General features: G+C 39.1%; 1 protein-coding gene across 1 annotated transcript in view; it reads left to right on the top strand.

Moving 5' to 3' along the window:
* LOC126473132 (integrin alpha-PS2-like) overlaps nucleotides 1-18,546 on the top strand; it is a 447,263-nt gene that overhangs the window by 396,311 nt on the left and 32,406 nt on the right. The window contains exons 11-14 of the mRNA XM_050099987.1: nucleotides 2,706-2,872; nucleotides 9,598-9,746; nucleotides 9,834-10,033; nucleotides 10,463-10,709. Of these exons, the coding sequence (XP_049955944.1) occupies nucleotides 2,706-2,872; nucleotides 9,598-9,746; nucleotides 9,834-10,033; nucleotides 10,463-10,709 (763 nt within the window). The remainder of the gene's footprint in view (nucleotides 1-2,705; nucleotides 2,873-9,597; nucleotides 9,747-9,833; nucleotides 10,034-10,462; nucleotides 10,710-18,546) is intronic.

The following is an 18,546-nucleotide window of genomic DNA, read 5'->3' as shown; positions in this document are numbered from 1 at the left end:
CTGACACCCACAAGCTCAGCACTTACGCCATGTCAGTGTCTCTGCAACTGTGACCCAGGTAACAGCTAGTATTTTGAGATACTTTGATGATACTTGCCAGGATGTGTATGTGGCCTCAACAACAACAAGGTCTGCCTTGCCATGCATAAAAGCTGGCCATTTGGCCAGGCATAGCACATTACCACAGCTGTGCTTCAAATTGGCATCCATTTTGTATTGGCTTCCACCACAATGCTGTCGCCGTCCTTCCCCCATCTCGAAGGGATGGCCAACTGGAAGTCCAGCTGCAGCCTGTGTGAGCAGGGGCTGAGCTAACGTCCTTTCAGTGCTGAGCCTCTGGGACCTGTCAGCACAAGCCTCTACCCTCCAGTCACTAGTCTGGGACTCAATCCCAGGCAACACAGCCACCTAGTGCTGGGCTGAGTATTTCCTCAGACCATCTGCATTTATGAGGGCAACAGCACTACCAACTGATACAGCACGGGTCTGAACAATGTGCGGCTGGTGAAGTTGCCTCTGAGCCTTACTGATGAAAGTGCTGACACTGGCGCATCATTGCCTGCCTTCATAGCCTGGATGTACTGACCGACCACCACCATCCACCTTCTCCTGCTGATGCTGTATCTACATCTATTGAACTCAACAATTAATAAATTATTTGTCACCACTGACTGTGTACATCTTCTGCACCTACTCTCCACCTTCACCAGAGAACCACTCACCCACACCCATACCCATACCCAGTCCATAACCCTTACAAGTGGTGCCACCAATGACCACATCATCCTCTACACTTTTATAACATCTTTTCAGAATACAGTCCACAACATGTAAGTCAGCCAAAGGAAAAATTACAAGAAAGTATTACTCCATAATATCCTATACACTGGTAACAAATGAGAAGCAGAAGTATAGCTAGAAAATAGAATAAAATCAGGCATATTATGCATCACTGAACATGGGCTAACTGAAATCAGGTAGGTAATCTGACAATAAAGGCCTACGTGTTACCCAGTTACTCCTGCAGAACTAAACATAAAGACAGTAAATTGTGAAATTAACTATAGCTGAAGAAAAAGACATTGAACCTACTGGTGTAGTGACAGGTGACTTAAGAGTGTTCTGTGTGTAAAGGTCACCAGATGGCAAGACCAGCACTTTTCTGAAAAAAGCTAACTTACTAGGAATGATTATGAAAAGAGAGATTATTTTAACATAGGAAAATGATCAAAATGAGGCAAGATTCTGAAGCACTGTTAATACATTATAACATTGAGGCAATAATATCTGTACCAACAAGACAGACTTTCAAAGTCAGACAATTATTGACAAAATCATTGCAAATATTATTAGGTGTGACCATGAGTCATGTGGAATCAAACAGAGGTATCTGATCATCATGGACAGCTGAAGTGCTTTTACCAAACTAATGACATATTATCAGAATCCAATCAAACAACTGAACAAATCAGGTTCATCAGTGAGCGAAATATTAAGATATTTAGGACAATATTGCATAGGGAGATCTGGAATGAAAGTTATTGTACCTGTATGTAAATAAAAAGTCTGATGCATTTATTATAATAAATAAATATCGTTTCAATGACACATTCCCCATAGTAAAGAGACAAGAAAACCTGCAGAATCAAACTCCATGGATTACCAGTGAAATATTAGAATGCCATAGGAAGGTGCAGGAAGTGAGATAAAGGGCAAACCTGAAAACTATAAAATATTCAAAAGTAGTACAGAAAAATGATGAGAGGCAAAAGCAAGAGCAATTATCACTGGCATAATGAATTCAAAAACAAGATAAAGGTAGCTTTGAATGTAATTAATGGTGAAAGAAAGGAAAATATGGATCAAACAAAGAAACAGAGATCAGGTCAATGAAAATAGACACCACAATGGTTACAGATGGTATGGCACAGAAGTGGCAAACATACTCAGTGATAAATATATAAATGTGGCAGAGAATTTAAACTTTGGAAGAAAATTCCAAAAAAGAAGGTTTCTAAGGTATAAAAAAATCATACGGAACAAGTTCTTGAAACAACTCAAAGGAGGTGAACCAAGGAAAATTATACATTAAATAAACTCCAAGAAATCAAGTGACAATGATGAAATATTGAATCACATAAGAAAGTTAATAAGTGAACAAATAGTGACACCATTGCTGTACATAGCAAACAGGTCTTTCAGAGATGGATTTTTTCCAAAGAAAGTGAAGAAAAGCACAATTGTGCCAGAGTAGAAGAAAGGGGATAAGGATAAATAGAGTGGGCAGGTGGGAGGTGGGAAAGGAAGAGGAGAGCATGAGAAGTCTGACAGAGAGAGGGAGATTTGGGTATGGGCAGAGTGAAGATGGAGAGAAATAGGGTTGGAGAGAGGGGGTGAGGGAGGATGGTAAAGATGGGGAGGGGGGGGGGGGAGAAGGAGATAGAGACACAGAGAGTGAGGAGGAGGTGGATACATAGAGGGGGGAGGAAGAGATGCATGCAATGTATGTGTCAAACATGTACACAAAAGAAGCTGCTGGGAAAAGGCTAGTTTATCTTATGAAAAAGTCTTCCATAAAGATGCTGTGGACTTTTTACTTACTGGATTACTGTTTGCAGGGACTGCTGTAATATGATTGTTCTTGTTTCCTAGTAAAATGTCCTGAGACCTGTTTAACTTACTCATTAATATTTATTTAATTTTAGGTCAAGACCAGTAATAGTGATGGATGCCAGAGTAACGCTTGGTCCTGAGTCTAAGGTTATAAGCCTTGAGGAGAATAATTGTACATTAAGAGATGGTACAATGACCACGTGCACAACTGTTACAATGTGCTTTAAATATAGTGGCATTGGTGTTGATCCTCAGCATGGTAAGTAGTTTATCATAAATAATGAAAAGTAGGCAAGAGGAATGGGTCAGAGAGGGGGGAGGGGTCTGGAAGAGGTGAAATGTGATGTAAAGGTAAGAGGGAATTAAATTAAACTGATTAACTGAGAATCTATAGTGGAAATTGTTGTCACCATTCTTAGGGAAAGGATAAGGTGATACGAGAATTTAGGAGCACTCTGTAAAGATGTTAGCGAATAAGCCACCATGTTCATAATAGTTGGGGTGGACAGTAAAATTGACAGAGATCTAGAGTGCAATGTAGAGTGTGGTGTGTTAAGGATCACATTAACATTGAGACAGACAAGTGTTGAATTTGTATGTGTTCTGAACCATTGTGATTGCACTGATTTGGATTTTCTGTCAGGAAATTTAATTTGGAGTTGGAATGGCTGCTTATTTCAGTTGCAGGGTCACACACCATTGTGGTTCTTATTGATTCTATCAGTAGACGTGATTGTATTAGACTTGACCTTCCCCTCAAGAGGCTAGGGGAGGAAATCTGGCTTGGCAAGTAGCAAAAAACCTAATAGTGGGACTCACTACCATGAGTGGAAAAATATGAGGGATTATAGGTGCCAGAGCATCTTTTATAGAGTTAGGAGGCCAGAATAAAACCAAGTTTTAAGGGAGGTTAGTACTGAAACAAAGATTCTGTTTGAGAAGAAATTAAACAGTGTAACTGTAGAATACTATATCTGAACGAACAGCTGTTAGTTGAAAATTTTTGGTGATGACAAGAAATTTTATTTCCACCTAATTATATTGAGGCCAGTGTAAAATGTCAGCTATCCCAATTGCATGAGAATATTCGAGGCCTGAGCGATAAAATTAATGAACTAGTAATTTACATTGATAAATTAGATTTGATATAATCCGCCTCTCTGCCATCATGTGACTACTAGTATAACAGGGTTTAGGTTAGCATCTTACTTCTGTAGAGCTGAAATGGAGACAGGAGGAACTGCCATAATCATCAGGAATTATCATGCACTTAAGAACACAGATACTAATAAATTTTCCTTAGTACAGCATATGGAACAATGTATGGCAGAAATAGAATTTCATAACAAATTCTTTTTAACAGTAAATATATGCTGAGCACCTGCAGGAAATTTTAATCTGCTCATAAATCTCCTTCAGGTGAAGATGACAGGATTGACACTCATCAAAACATCATATTGTTTCAACGAACTCACTCATCATTGAACCCTAGACCTTTATATTAGCTCTGATGTTGATGCCACAGCTCATTACCCACCATACTGCAAAGTATGGAAGAGAATAATACAGGCACTGAACCAAATGTATGATAAGATAAAGATAATCACATTGGGTAACAAAATAAGGCAATATGAGACATAGGGAAGAAAGAGACTGGTAAAACCGAAGATGAGGAGGAGCAATTAGCTTTAAAAGTGAATGGTACATTGTAATGAAAAGGATAGTTGCTAGTCACCATATAGAAGAGATGCTGAGTCATAGAAAGGCACAACAAAGAGTGTTCTTTAGAATTTAGTAACACTTTAAGTTGGTCATGTAACCAGTCACTTACCAGTGGAGCAGTTTTTGACTGAGTGAAATATGCTTTACAGTGAGATTATCATTGTGCCAAAACAGCTGCACGCTATCAGCAGTGTAGTTGTGCATAAAGAAAGATTCCCTGACAGGAAAGCCATTTGTAATTGAGCCTTTGCTTGGGTGGTGATGTTGGTTAATAAGTGCAGAAATATGTTGGCAGGCATCAGACTATGCTGAGTTAATGCCGTAACTGTAATGGAATGGTAGTATGAGGAGCATTCACATATAGCTGAGCAGCATACATGTTAAAAAGGATGACTTGTAAAGCCCTGGCATTTACAACATAGTGGTGATATTGGTAAGTTCTCCATGCACTAGCTACACATCACCGTTAACAATGTTTTTGAAATGCATGTAAGGCAATACCAACTCAGCAGCTACTGTCCTGATCTGTCAGATATTGGCGATAAAATTGTCTTCTAAATGTGTTAATCACACATTCTGCTGGATGAGGGCAATTGAGTGTTTACAACAAGTTATGTCTCATGTTGACTAGTGCTACTCCAGCAATTGGCTTCAGCCTGGTCAGGTGTTCCAAACAACTCCACTGGTAGAATTCCACTGGTTCTGAACCAAACTCTCTTGGTTCTTCTATCCTGAACAGCTTCAATGATGCTATGTAATTGCTCTTGAATATTGATAATTATTTCAGCAATATCCTAGATGGAACATAGGGTCCCTACTTGGCCAGAACATTCCAGAATAAGTGAACAGTCAAACAGCTGCCTGGCCACTTGTTGTAGATGAAATTCGTCTCTTTGGAAAATTTCAGGTTAAATTTTGCAAAAATTGGCACTTACTGTGATGCATATAATAAATTATTCATCCATTCAAGTAATAAATGTAAACTGGAAGGCTGTCTGTGTAACTGCAGAACTCCCAGTCAATGGGAAAGTCAAAACGCAGCACCTCATACTGAAGGGTAAGTGTAAAAATTTGAAATCCTTGCTACTGAAGAACAGTGACACAACAGTGTATAATCAATCAGGAGTGGTGCTCATGGCAGGCTGTCTGAGCTGTAGCAGGTGGCCAAATTGTCTGCCTGGAATGTTACAAACCCACACAATTAAGACTGTCAGAGGAAGTATCCTTGAACTCACACCACTAGTGAAGGAGCTGTTAGTTTCGCATTTCAAAGCTTCTGGAAGAAGGTGTAAGTGTAGCTATGGCACAGCTGCATCCCCAGAATTCTGAAAAATGTGATTGAATTATCAATTGTATCTATTTTGGGGCAGACAGGAGAGAAGAGGCAGAGCGTGGAGCCAAAGTGACAGTGCTGAGAGATACAAATCAGATGGAGACTCTCCTGTAGGATGACATATGACATGCACCCTTTCAGCAGAACATAGAAGTGTCCATCAACAGCACAACAGCACCAAGCTCTGTTATGTGCAGGATGCAAAATCAGTTCCTGTAATATGAGAAGCATGCATCCAAGCATGGGTGCAGAGTCAGTGCTACACATTCAAGTGTGAGGTAATTGAACCTGAGTTTGGCTTTTATGTTGCAGCTTGGATGGGGAGAAATTTTTTCTAAGTAGCCCAGGTCAAGATATGAAAAACTATATGGTTTTGACTGATATAACATTAAATCCTGAGGATCATGATATGGGCTATGAAGCGCCACACAGAAGTTACACTCTTGAGTGGCAGTGTAGTGTGTGAAGGCAGAATGATGGTAGGTGCTTTTTAGGACAGGTGTTGAAGGATATCACCAGCTGCTGATCAGCAGTTTCCTTGAAATCTGAAAATGCTGTGCATCAGTTTTAGGCTTTCGTGCCTCACTGGAACAGAAAGCAGAAACCCACAAGGGATAGTTGGATATAAGAAAATGGGGTTCAGAAATTACAAGGTTATTGAATTAAATTAAATTATTTTATATTACTATCACCATTTCTGTGATTTAAAGTAATATTTGTGGTGGCTGTATTTGAATGCATCCTTAAAGCAAATTGTTGCATGCCCTTAAGGCTTTTTAATGACTACTGTGTCATGGTGTATCTAAAGCAGTGCAAGAAGTATTGACCACCACAGAGATACTGCACAGCAAAGCTGTGAATTAGCATTGCCAGAGGCCAGGAGAGCAGTTATGGTTGAGATAGGATTCTGTCCACTTCCAGGTAGTTCCTGTCCGAGTAGCATTGTTGTGCTGCCTGATCACCATGACATAGCTTGTGTCAGCCAACGGGCAGTGAATAAACTTCCATCTCCTGGGAACTGTGCGTATGAGCCAACACTATCAGTACTATATCAACAAGTGACAATGAACTTGTGTTTTCTAGTGACTGTGGTAAAGCCACAATATGCCCATTCTGATTTTGTATCAATTAACCACTCACTAATCGTAGATCATGTAGTGTGTTGTGAACAGCAAGTCCATGTGTGCCGTTTCATAGATACAGCCAAGCCTGGCAAGCAAAGTTAAAAGTCTCCAGAATGAGATCTTCACTCTGCAGCGGAGAGTGTGCTGATATGAAACTTCCTGGCAGATTAAAACTGTGTGCCGGACTGAGACTCGAACTCGGGACCTTTGCCTTTCGTGGGGAAGTGCTCTACCAACTGAGCTACCCAAGCACGACTCATGCCCCGTCCTCACAGCTTTACTTCTGCCAGTACCTCATCTCCTACCTTCCAAACTTTACAGAAGCTCTCCTGCGAACCTTGCAGAACTAGCACTCCCGAAAGAAAGGATATTGCAGAGACATGGCTTAGCCACAGCCTGGGGGATGTTTCCAGAATGAGATTTTCACTCTGCAGTGGAGTGTGCGCTGATATGAAACTTCTTGGCAGATTAAAACTGTGTGCCGGACTGAGACTCGAACTCGGGACCTTTGCCTTTTGCGGGCAAGTGCTCTACCAACTGAGCTACCCAAGCACGACTCATGCCCCATCCTCACAGCTTGACTTCTGCCAGTACCTCGTCTCCTACCTTCCAAACTTTACAGAAGCTCTCCTGTGAACCTTGCAGAACCAGCACTCCTGAAAGAAAGGATATTGCAGAGACATGGCTTAGCCACAGCCTTTGGGATGTTTCCAGAATGAGATTTTCACTCTACAGCGGAGTGTGTGCTGATATGAAACTTCCTGGCAGATTGAAACTGTGTGCCAAACCAAGACTCGAACTCAGGACCATTGCCTTTCACCGGCAAGTGCTCTACCAACTGGGCTACCCAAGCATGACTCACTCCCCGTCCTCACAACTTTACTTCTGCCAGTACCTCGTCTCCTACCTTCCAAACTTTACAGAAGCTCTCCTGCGAACCTTGCAGAACTATCAAGATTCGCAGGAGAGCTTCTGTAAAGTTTGGAAGGTAGGAGACGAGGTACTGGCAGAAGTAAAGCTGTGAGGACAGGGCGTGAGTCATGCTTGGGTAGCTCAGTTGGTAGAGCACTTGCCCGCGAAAGGCAAAGGTCCCGAGTTCGAGCCTCGGTCCGGCACACAGTTTTAATCTGCCAGGAAGTTTCAAAGTTAAAAGTGTTATAATTAATAATGTTTTGCTTATTTCGAGTGCTCTAATTAACTATATAATTTCTTGCCACCTCAGTGTCCAAGAAGTCAGATACAATAAAATTAACTGTAGTATGCTTTGATCTGGTTATGGAAGACAAAAAGACACAGAGAAAACATGAACTAGGATACATAAGTGAAGCCAGGAATTTCAGAAATCATGGACTGGCATCAGAACTTTCAACACTGCCACACTTGTTTTATTGTAAACTGAGGAATTATACATGTGTATTCCAATATCTGAAGGGACTGAATTAAGTAGCAGACAGAATGTTAGGCAAAGGAATTTTAAGTTTCTTTATGAAGTGTTTCGATCATTTGACACTGAACCATTGGGTAGAGTGGTAAGCTTGACACAAAATTACTAGGTGCAAGTTGAGCAAGAAGGGCTCACTACTGATGGCAGAGTCACAGAACTGGTAGTAATTGTACTCAGATAAGAGAGGATTGATCCTTCTTCCACAGTCAGTTCCAAATGATTGGGAATTCTACCAGGTTTTAATGCTATCAGCCTTACGTTCCCTGTCAGAATTTTGTTGTATATTAAATCTGTGGCTGGCAAGTACTGCCTTTCTTCTAACAGCCACATGAACTCCTCAGGCACCAGTTATAACAGGCTTCTCTGTGATTCCAACAAACATGACAATTTTTCTTGTCACGGATTTCCGAGGGGTGTTGTAATGGCGTATACTTCTTGTATTGGCAATGTCTTTCACTTCATGATTCCTGGAAATTGAGTTTCTCCGATGATGAGGTGAAAGAAGAGGTTCGTAACTTTCTGAACAGCATGGTGGTGAGCTGGTATGACATGGGCATACAAAAACTGCCAAGCGTCTACAAAAAAGCATCGACAGAAATGGTGATTATGTCAAAAAATAGCTAAATGTTCAAGCTGTAAACTGATGTAAACCATTGTGGAAATAAACAGGTCTAAGCACTTATAAAAAAAATAGGAGACCTTACTTTTGAGAATACCCTCATAATAAACACTTCATGAAATAATAAAGATCACTTTAACAGGAGCATAAAGATTTTGTTGGTGGCATGTAACTCCATTGACAATTTTTTAGTAGAATCAGTCAACATAAATATTAATAAGAATATCAGATTTGTATTATGTAAAATCTGACTTCTGCACATGTTCAATGCAGCAATGTGATCAATTTAAATAAATGTATAAACTTTCTGTTTGATAATGTATAGCTACAGTAGTCTAAGAATTATCTTGTGCACTTCAGTGTACGTAGATTTACATTTTTGTGACAATTTTGGTATTACCTCTGAAATAAAAATATGTTTTATAAGAAAATTTTATTTAGGATCTATGAAAGGAACATTACTGTATCTCCTTGTATTTCCAAATGTGTTTTATGTATTCTTGTTTTATCATACATTCTGCATACCTGAGGTTGTCTTCACTATGAATCTGTGGGGAAAAGGATGTCTCAGCTAATAAAGTCTAATCATAAGAGTTGGTCTCATATTCTTAATATCGATTGCAGTTTGGTTATTTTGTTACAACTAAATCTGCTGGTACCAGAAATGTAGAATCAGATTTGGTTAGTAATTGTAGTTATCATCACATTTCATTGAAAGTTTATTTCTTGTATATATTTTCAGAATTTGAAGTTCAGTTAGTACTGGATGCCAAAAAACCGAAAAGTCCAAGATTGTTCTTTCATCGAAATGAAGGTATAAATTCAAAGAATTTCACACTGACTCTCAGCAGAAATTCTGAATACTGCAGAAGTCATTCAGTCTACATTCGGGTAAAGAGATCAACTAAAATTAATTTGTAAAAGTAGTATAATTAAGTGGAAGTTAAGTAGTAATCATTGTTAAATTTTGTTTTAAAGCCTGGAATAAGAGATAAATTATCACCTCTTGAGGCAGTGATAAAATATGATACAAAATATAGCAGAGAGAGAGTTCAGCGGTCACTGACACCAGTTCTCGACCAGAGAAAGCCACTATCAGAACATGATGCAATCAACATACAGAAAAACTGTGGTGCTGATAATATATGCATACCTGATCTTGTGCTGGAAACAGATCCGTAAGTTGTGTGACTTTGTTTAACTGAACTTATTTCTTTGTTGCGCACTTTAAACATTATTATGCTGGACAGTATTACGAATAAGATATCTTATAACCATAATATTTATGTAAAACTCGACATTTCCTGAATATTCATGTAATAACATGATTTACTGGTATAATGCTGAAAAATAATCAGTTTTAGTAGACAGAAATTCTAAGCTTGCTAACAAAGACAGTGAAGAATGTTACTAAGAAATCCTCCCAATAAATACAACAACCACATATCAGTAAATCTAGTATGTCCAATATTTTATTTTACTTATTATTTATTTTTGTATTTACATTGCATTTAAATCATATACTAAGTTCGTAACTACAGTTTTCAATATGTGGTGTTTTTTCCACTTGTATAAATGTGAATCTTTTGCTTATCACCATGTTCCAGGGCTGTAACAAGATATTTTCTAGGATCAGGAGAGAAACTTGAAATAGAAGTCAAAGTAATAAATATGGGAGAAGATTCATTTGAAACAATGTATAACTTGAAAATTCCACCTGGTTTACATTACACTAAAATTGAGAGATTGGATGACAATGAACAAGAAATTCCAGTACTATGTTCTGCCCCTTCCACACAAAATAATAATACCTTAAAGTGTGATATTGGTAATCCTTTGCCAAGAAATAAGCAGGTAAGATATATGCATTTTGCTCCAAGTAAATGCTGATATCTCTTGAATTGCTGTGCATATAGATATAAGTGTTTATGTATAAATCTGGACCGCTATTAGTATTCCTCCAAGCAGTTTCTGCTTACCACCAAACATACTTTCATTGTTCACTATAAAAGTTGAATGACTGTAACAGTTCCACAATTTGCTATCTTCTTCAAAAGCTACAGGAATTGTACAAAAATATGGCAACACTGCAGGAAATGCAAGCTTCTACATAAATGCAAATGCTTACCAAGCCTGCAGGGTGTGCTGGTGTTTGACCATAAACGTTACCAGTGTAACATCATCAATATGTTGCAGGTGTCAGTCATTCTCAGTGAGTGCACTGTGTCAGAGCTAAGTGAATTTGAATGTGGGCACATTGTTGGTACTCATATGGTGGGTACTTTCTTAACCGAGGTAGCCAAAATGTTTGGTGTTTCAAGAGGCACTGTATCAAAGATTTGTACCACATGCAGGGAAAGCAGAAAAACTTTATCTGCTAAGTCACAAAGTGGATGAAAGTGTGTGCTGAGTGATCATGACATGATTGCTGAACATGATTGTCATGAAAAACAAGAGGACGACAGCCACAAAAATCGTTGCAAAACTGAATGACACAGTCACAAACCCTTTCAGCAGCACAACAAAATAACTAGATTCTGTAATAAGGAAACTGCAGGGCTAGCTGGAATTCCAAAACTATTCACCTGTGTTTCAAATGCCCTTAAAAGGAAAACCTGGTGCCAAAGCCATAAAACATGGGCTATGGAGCAATTGAAAACTGTCATTTGGTGAGATGAGTCGTGTTTCACACTGTTTCAAACTTCTGGTCAAGTTTATGTTGCAGGAGTGAATTATGGTAGGGGTCTGATGATGATTTGTGCAGCTATATCTTGATATTCCCTGGGCCCCATGGTTACTCTGTATGGTCACTTTTCTGCCAAGGCTGACCAGGTCCATCTTGTGGTACAATGTTTGTTCCACTGTGGAGATGCTGTGATCCAAGACAACAAATCCCTTGAATGAAATTTTCACTCTGCGGCAAAATGTGCACTGGTATGAAATTTCCTGGCAGCTTAAAACTATGTGCCGGATTCAGACTCCAACTCGGGACCTCTGCCCTTCATGGGCAAGTGCTCTACAATCTGAACTACCGAAGCATGACTGATGACCCATCTTCACAGCTTCAGTTCTGCCACTACCTTGTCTCCTACCTTCCAAACTTCACTGAAGCTCTCCTGCAGACTTTGCAGAACTAGCACTCCTGGAAGAAAGGATACTGTGAAGACATGGCTTAGCCACAGTCTGGGGGATGTTTCCAGAATTAAATTTTCACTCTGCAGCAATGTGTGGGGTGACATGAAACTTCCTGGCAGATTAAAACTTCATGCCATGCTGAGACTCGAACTCCGGACCTTTTCCATTTGCGAACAAGTACTCCAACATCTAAGCAACCCAAGCACGACTCACAACCCATCCTCACGGCTTCAGTTCCACCAGTACCTCATCTCCTACTTTTCAAGCTTCACAGAAGCTCTCCTGCAGACCATGCAGAACTAGCACAGCCTGGAGGATATTCTGGAAATATCCCCAGGCTGTGGCTAAGCCATGTCTCCACAATATCCTTTCTTCCAGGAGTGCTAGTTCTGCAAGGTCTGCAGGAGAGCTTCTGTGAAGTTTGGAAGATAGGAGACGAGGTACTGTTGGAATTGAAGCTGTGAGGATGGGTTGTGAGTCATGCTTGGGTAGCTCAGATGATAGAGCAGTTGCCCATAAAAGCAGACATCCTGAGTTCAAGTCTCGGTCTAGCACACCGTTTTAATCTGCCAGGAAGTTTCACAAATCCCTGCTTCACACAGCTTGTCTCACACAGGACTTGTTTTATGAGCATGAGGATAAATTGTCCCATCTCCCCTGATCACACAGTCACTAGGTCTCATTATTATTGAACCATTGTGCTCTATTTTGAAGAGAAAAGTGTGTGGTTACTAACCATCTCCATTACCATTAACTGAACTAGACACTATTTTGCCGGACGTGTGCTATAAGATTTCCTTGAAAACCATACGGCACCTTTGTTTATCCATTCTGAGGTGACTGGGAGCTTTTTTGAATGCCAGCAGGTTTCCTACACTATATTAGGCATGATAATTTTTCACTTTTTTGGTGTTTTCATACTTCTGTCCAGCCAACTGAATGAAATTCTCAGTGCTTTTACTACAATTTCTTGTAAGCAACGTACAGTCATGTCACTTGAACTGAACTTTATGTATCATGAATGTCAAAAATTCACACATATACACAATCAGTAAATTGTTCAAATCTCATTATAAAGGAAACGTTGGAAGGAATAAACCAAACAACTTATAACAGTAAATCTAAACAACATTAACTGAATTTTCCATTGATGCGTGGCAGAACCCTTCCTAATGTTCTGTAAGTGTTATCCTTTTTAATATTGTAAATCTAAATCTTAATTCTCACAGTAAAAGGAGATAATGTAATGGTCCCTGTAAAAAAGTGACATGCAAGTCATATATTGGGTCATTTACATTTTGAGAGAAAAGGGAAAAGCCGTCAGACTGTGCTGTATCTGCGGTAGCAGAGACAAAATGCAAATGATATTCCTCAATCTCTTTTTATTGGTAAAAATGAACAGACAAGAACATTGCTGATGTCGACAAAGTAGTCAAAATAAAACACAATTTAAGCAGAAAACAAAGTATGGATCCCACTTTGGATCCTATAACACAGAAATAACAAAATAAATTCTTTTCCTCACAAGTTGATCACTACAGAAAGTCCACCAAAGAAACCACAGAAATAAAGCTATTAGAGAGTGATTGGCACAGCAGTACCACAAAGCTGTCCAGGGAGGCCAGACCACTGTTACATCACATTCTTGGGTCACCGTCTGAAGCTGCCACTCCTGATGAATCAGAGCTACCAGCAGACGAGGCACATGGATGTTGCGGCCAGGACAGCAAATCCTTACAAGTCCAGGAGGCATGCCAAACTGCCTTCTTGACAGTGGTGCACCAGCTTATAATGCCAGTTAGTGGATGGACCTGTGGGGAGTATTTTTGATCACAAGTGATGTAAGAAAATAGTCTGCTTGTTGATCATGACATCTGTTACTGCTGTTGATCCATGGTTCACAGGTAGCGGGCCCTGGCAGCCATTGGCTGATACACTAGGCTGTGTTTTCATCTCTGGAAGCAGCCTCAGTCATACAGTAAACATGTGCTTTGGTTTCACTTGCTGCGATAAAGGCAACTGCGGGATTCCGATGTTGCAGGCGAATGGGACAGATGCTGCAGTATAGCAGTGGAGAACATTTTAGGCTATTGGACTTTGTGAAATATGAATAGATAAAAAATGAAATGACCATATGGAATCGTTGGCCGGGAGGTCCCTATTCAGGGAAGTTCGGCCGCCAATTGAAAGTCTTATTTCATTTGATGCCATATTGGGCAACTTGTGTGCCAGTGATGAGAATGAAATGACGATGAGGACAACACAACACCCAATCCCCGAGCAAAGAAAATCTCCAACCTGGCCGGGAATCGAACCCGGGACCACTTGCGTGGTAGGCGAGCATGTTACCACTCAGCTAAGCAGGCGAACTTTGAATAGATTGAACCTATGGCGTGTGATTTTTATAATATGCATATTTATGTCTGCCACAAATACATCATTGGACTAAAACCTTTTCCCCCTCCAAGAATTTCACCAAACATGGGAATAGCTGGGCATCAGGGGCTGTCAGCTCTGATGAATAGGGTAGGTACTGCAACAACTTTTACTTTAAAGCACTCAGTTCACTATTGCCAGATCAATTTTCATTCTCATCATAGGTTTTAGCAAGGAGGGAAGGGGGACAAGGTAGGGCACTACTAAACTGCAGGTTTAGCATGATCTGACATTATATTGCTGAAAGTGAGTGGAAACACTGAGTTTATCAATCACCATATAATTTGGATTTGTCTGGTCATCAAGCTGTTCATTGTAAAATAAGCTATGGTCCAGTGGTAATTTGCGGCACTTCTTCAAGGAAGATGGATGTGAGACTTTGCAGAAGAGTGCGTAAATAGAGCTCTCAAACTTTTTTTGTGCCACTTCTTGTGCACAAGACTTGATTGATCTTCTGCAGAGAAGTACTGGCCCAACATCCTAGCATGTAGTGTCCGTCGACAATTTTATGAACACTAAATCTCCTTCCTCACCCCTCACCAGCAATACATAAAAACATGGCTGCAGTGTACTTAATTGGCATTTGTCAACATTTCCCATAAAGACAACAACTACACAAACCTCCAACCCTGACAAAATTACCATCATAGCATACCTTTTGCTATGAAATCCAAAGAATTGTAACTTCTTGAGCGAAGAAACACAAGGCAAAATCAAAAATTGCCACATATACAACTGGCAGATAAATTTTGGATGGATTAAAACTCATACTGGGGTGTAGACAGTGAACTAGCTGATAATCTAGCTAACAGAGCAGCCTTATCAAGGAAAACTGTAAGCGGCAGCAAAATACCTGTAAGTGCAATAGAGAAAAACTATGGGGAGAGTTTAAAGACAAATAAACAAATGGGAGATTAAGTGGCAACAAACTAAAAATGGGGGAAACATGAACCATATTTTCCTACGATCCACAAACACAAACCATATTTTCCTAAGATCCACCACTGTTTAATAATTAAGCTAAAGCTAGCACTGAACTTTACAGCTATGTTAACAGGCCGCAGAGAATTGAAAACCTATGATAAACAGTTCAAAGTGACTGATGACACAGTAACTGATGGAGGAGACCAAATATTGACTACCTGCTTTTAGGCTGCAGTAATTTAACAAAAGAGAAAGGAAAACAATGGCCTATTAATAAATCGGACTTAGACATAAGTTTATAACAGATTTTCACAGCTTTCGTAATTCAATAATATTTTCAGTTGTAAGACAATCCTTTGGTGTTAGCTATAACTTTATACATACCCTGAAAAACCTGGATGTATGCAAGAAGGCTAACATATAACATTTTAAGTTAACCTTTGCACATGTAATATTACAATGTAATGGAACATGTTAAATAAATAAATGACAATAACCATAGTACATATCCATACACAGCCTAGACTTATGCCAGCTCACTGAGATAACATTCAGTCTTACACTGCAGAGCCCTTGCATGCAGCACCTGAAAGATGTGCTTGGAGAACTTATGGACCTATCAGACAGTCACCTGCTACTGCTACTGGTGTCTAGCCTAGGGTACACTGAGGATCATAATTCACACACATATAAAATATTTGTGATAATTTGCTGTTGTATCTTTTTCACATCTTACTCCATCTGAAAACAAGCTGAAACTACAAACAACAGATTGATTGTTTGTGCAACAAACCATTGATAAAAGTTATCCTATGATTGGCAAGAAAAAGATCCCACACACATTGAAGATGATGCAGATATATGAACTGCCCATGAAAGACCATTCATGTGATGTTATGATATGTGTCATATCCTGCAATGATGTGTCATTTGCTTATACCTGGGACCAATGAGATATACTGGTCCAGTAGTGTGCATCACAGCACATGAGACTATAGGTCTTACGAATTCCGAGTTTCTATTTCAGATGAGTTTAATAATTTGTAACTGCATGTTTAAATACATGACTTTAAGGTGCTCAGTGGGTACCTTTTCATTGACATACTGATTCCCCATGGGTCCGGAACCACGCCGCGTGTTCATAGTGTATGTCACACAGGGCAACTAGTGTGACAGCACAAGTTCATTGCAAGGCCCCTATTTCTCATGGGCCCCACTTATATCTAAATCTTCAACTCCTATGAAACACATTCTTTCTGGTCACATGCATAAGCAAATCTTGGTGTACCTCAATACACCATTTGTGGCACTACAGATCCTGTCTTAGGAACACAATGATCAACAGCAGAAAATCTTAGCTGATGCAGCTTAGTAACACATTTTGTTGTAATCATGTAGCCTCTTGTCTATTAACATTCCAAATCCATATATAAAAATAATATGTGCCTACTCAAGAAATTATTATTTTGGCTTTTGGCATGGATAAATGGGACACTCATCAGGCAACTCACTACAAGTGCAAAGCTCATGCAGACTGGTCTCAAATACATAAAATGTTTACTATGAAAGTGTCTCTCTAGCAATAAATGCCCATCAAGGAAAAAATGACTGTAATGGCACATTCACTTGTATTGACATTATTTGCTCAATTGACTAAAGGTACAAGTTTAACAAATGGATTAAAACCATTATTATTATAAAAAGGTGTACTTAGTTTGTACAGAGTTATTTATAAGTACCCGTGGAAATTTAAGTAGATGATTGCATGAAAACTACAAGATATAAAGAAAAATGACACATATCAGAGGATAGAGCATCTCTCCAAGTTTTGATTCATAATATACTCCGTGGCCTAGTTGATGAGTGCACCACTAGGAACAGGTATATCAGAACATGCAGAAAGACCATCCACTCCATATTTTCACATCGAATTACTCCATGCCTGGATACTGGCAACTCAGAGAACAGATTTCCAAAGCAGACTCTGCTGCAACTTCCTGGTCAATTCGTGTCAGTGTCTTCAATGAATTGCACACACGTATTGACATTCGACATGTCATAAATGGTGCCCACCTGTAATGTTAGTTGAAAACTTGGAGAGATACTCTATCCACTGACTTGTTTGTTTTCTGTATGTCCTGTAGTTTTAATGCAGTTGTGGGTGACCATGCTTTACAATAGATGAAACTGACTTCACCTTCTTGCACACCAAATTCACATGTACAGTAAGAACATGGTGCACAAAATCCATAGGTTATTTTTAAAATTGGTTAAACATTGCGAGAAGATTGTATTTGCTGTTAGTCTGGAGTCAACAACTGTTGTGTTAGTCTTCTACTAAGTTTTCTCACCATCAATTCTTCATGTGAGCTGTACCATACACTTTGTTCTAACATGCCTAAAGTATCCACCTTCATTTGTTGATAATCCAATGCCAAATTTTGTACCTTTTTGATGATTTGCTGTGGTTGCATTTTGAGATGTCCTTCACTTTGAACATCATCAACGGAGCTTTGCCCATGTTTGAATTTAGCCATCCTTTTCTTGACTTTTCAAAATGAGGCAGTAGAATCTTTATTAACTGTTACCAAATTTGTATGATTTTCTGCTCTTGAGAAATCACCAAGCCAAAGAAATACATTAACAAATCTTTTCCATAGATAAAGTTGTGACACTTGATTCATTTTGTTACATAGTGTGTACCTAAAGAACAGTAACAAAATTTTACTAATATTGTTGTCATCTCTATGTAAAAGTGAAAAATTATCACTTTTCCTTCAAAATTATGCAGGTCATTGGTAAAATTAGACTAATACAGATCTGTAACTGAATATTATGTGTGTCGTTTCTGTTTCTTATGTGGTAGGGATAACACAATTAAGTTTCTAAGAAAATGTGTATAATGACATTGACAGATGACAAACATAGCTCAGACATGGATTAACTAGATGTGCATCTACACAAAGCTATAATTGCCACAGAATATGAACAAAAAAAGTATACTGCAATATTTTTAATAATCATTTGTGTGTGTATGCTGTATCTATTTGATACAATCTATTACACATCCACTTAGAAGTTTTCTGTTACATCAGCTATGAATAATTTAACCTCAATCTCATAGCATTACAAATACATCCATATACAGGGTGGTACAAAAAGGTACGGCCAAACTTTCAGGAAACATTCCTCACAC

This window comes from Schistocerca serialis, chromosome 4 (genome assembly GCF_023864345.2).
Source record: "Schistocerca serialis cubense isolate TAMUIC-IGC-003099 chromosome 4, iqSchSeri2.2, whole genome shotgun sequence".
NCBI classification, from domain to species: Eukaryota; Metazoa; Arthropoda; class Insecta; order Orthoptera; family Acrididae; genus Schistocerca; species Schistocerca serialis.
This window is presented reverse-complemented; position numbering and strand designations above follow the sequence as displayed.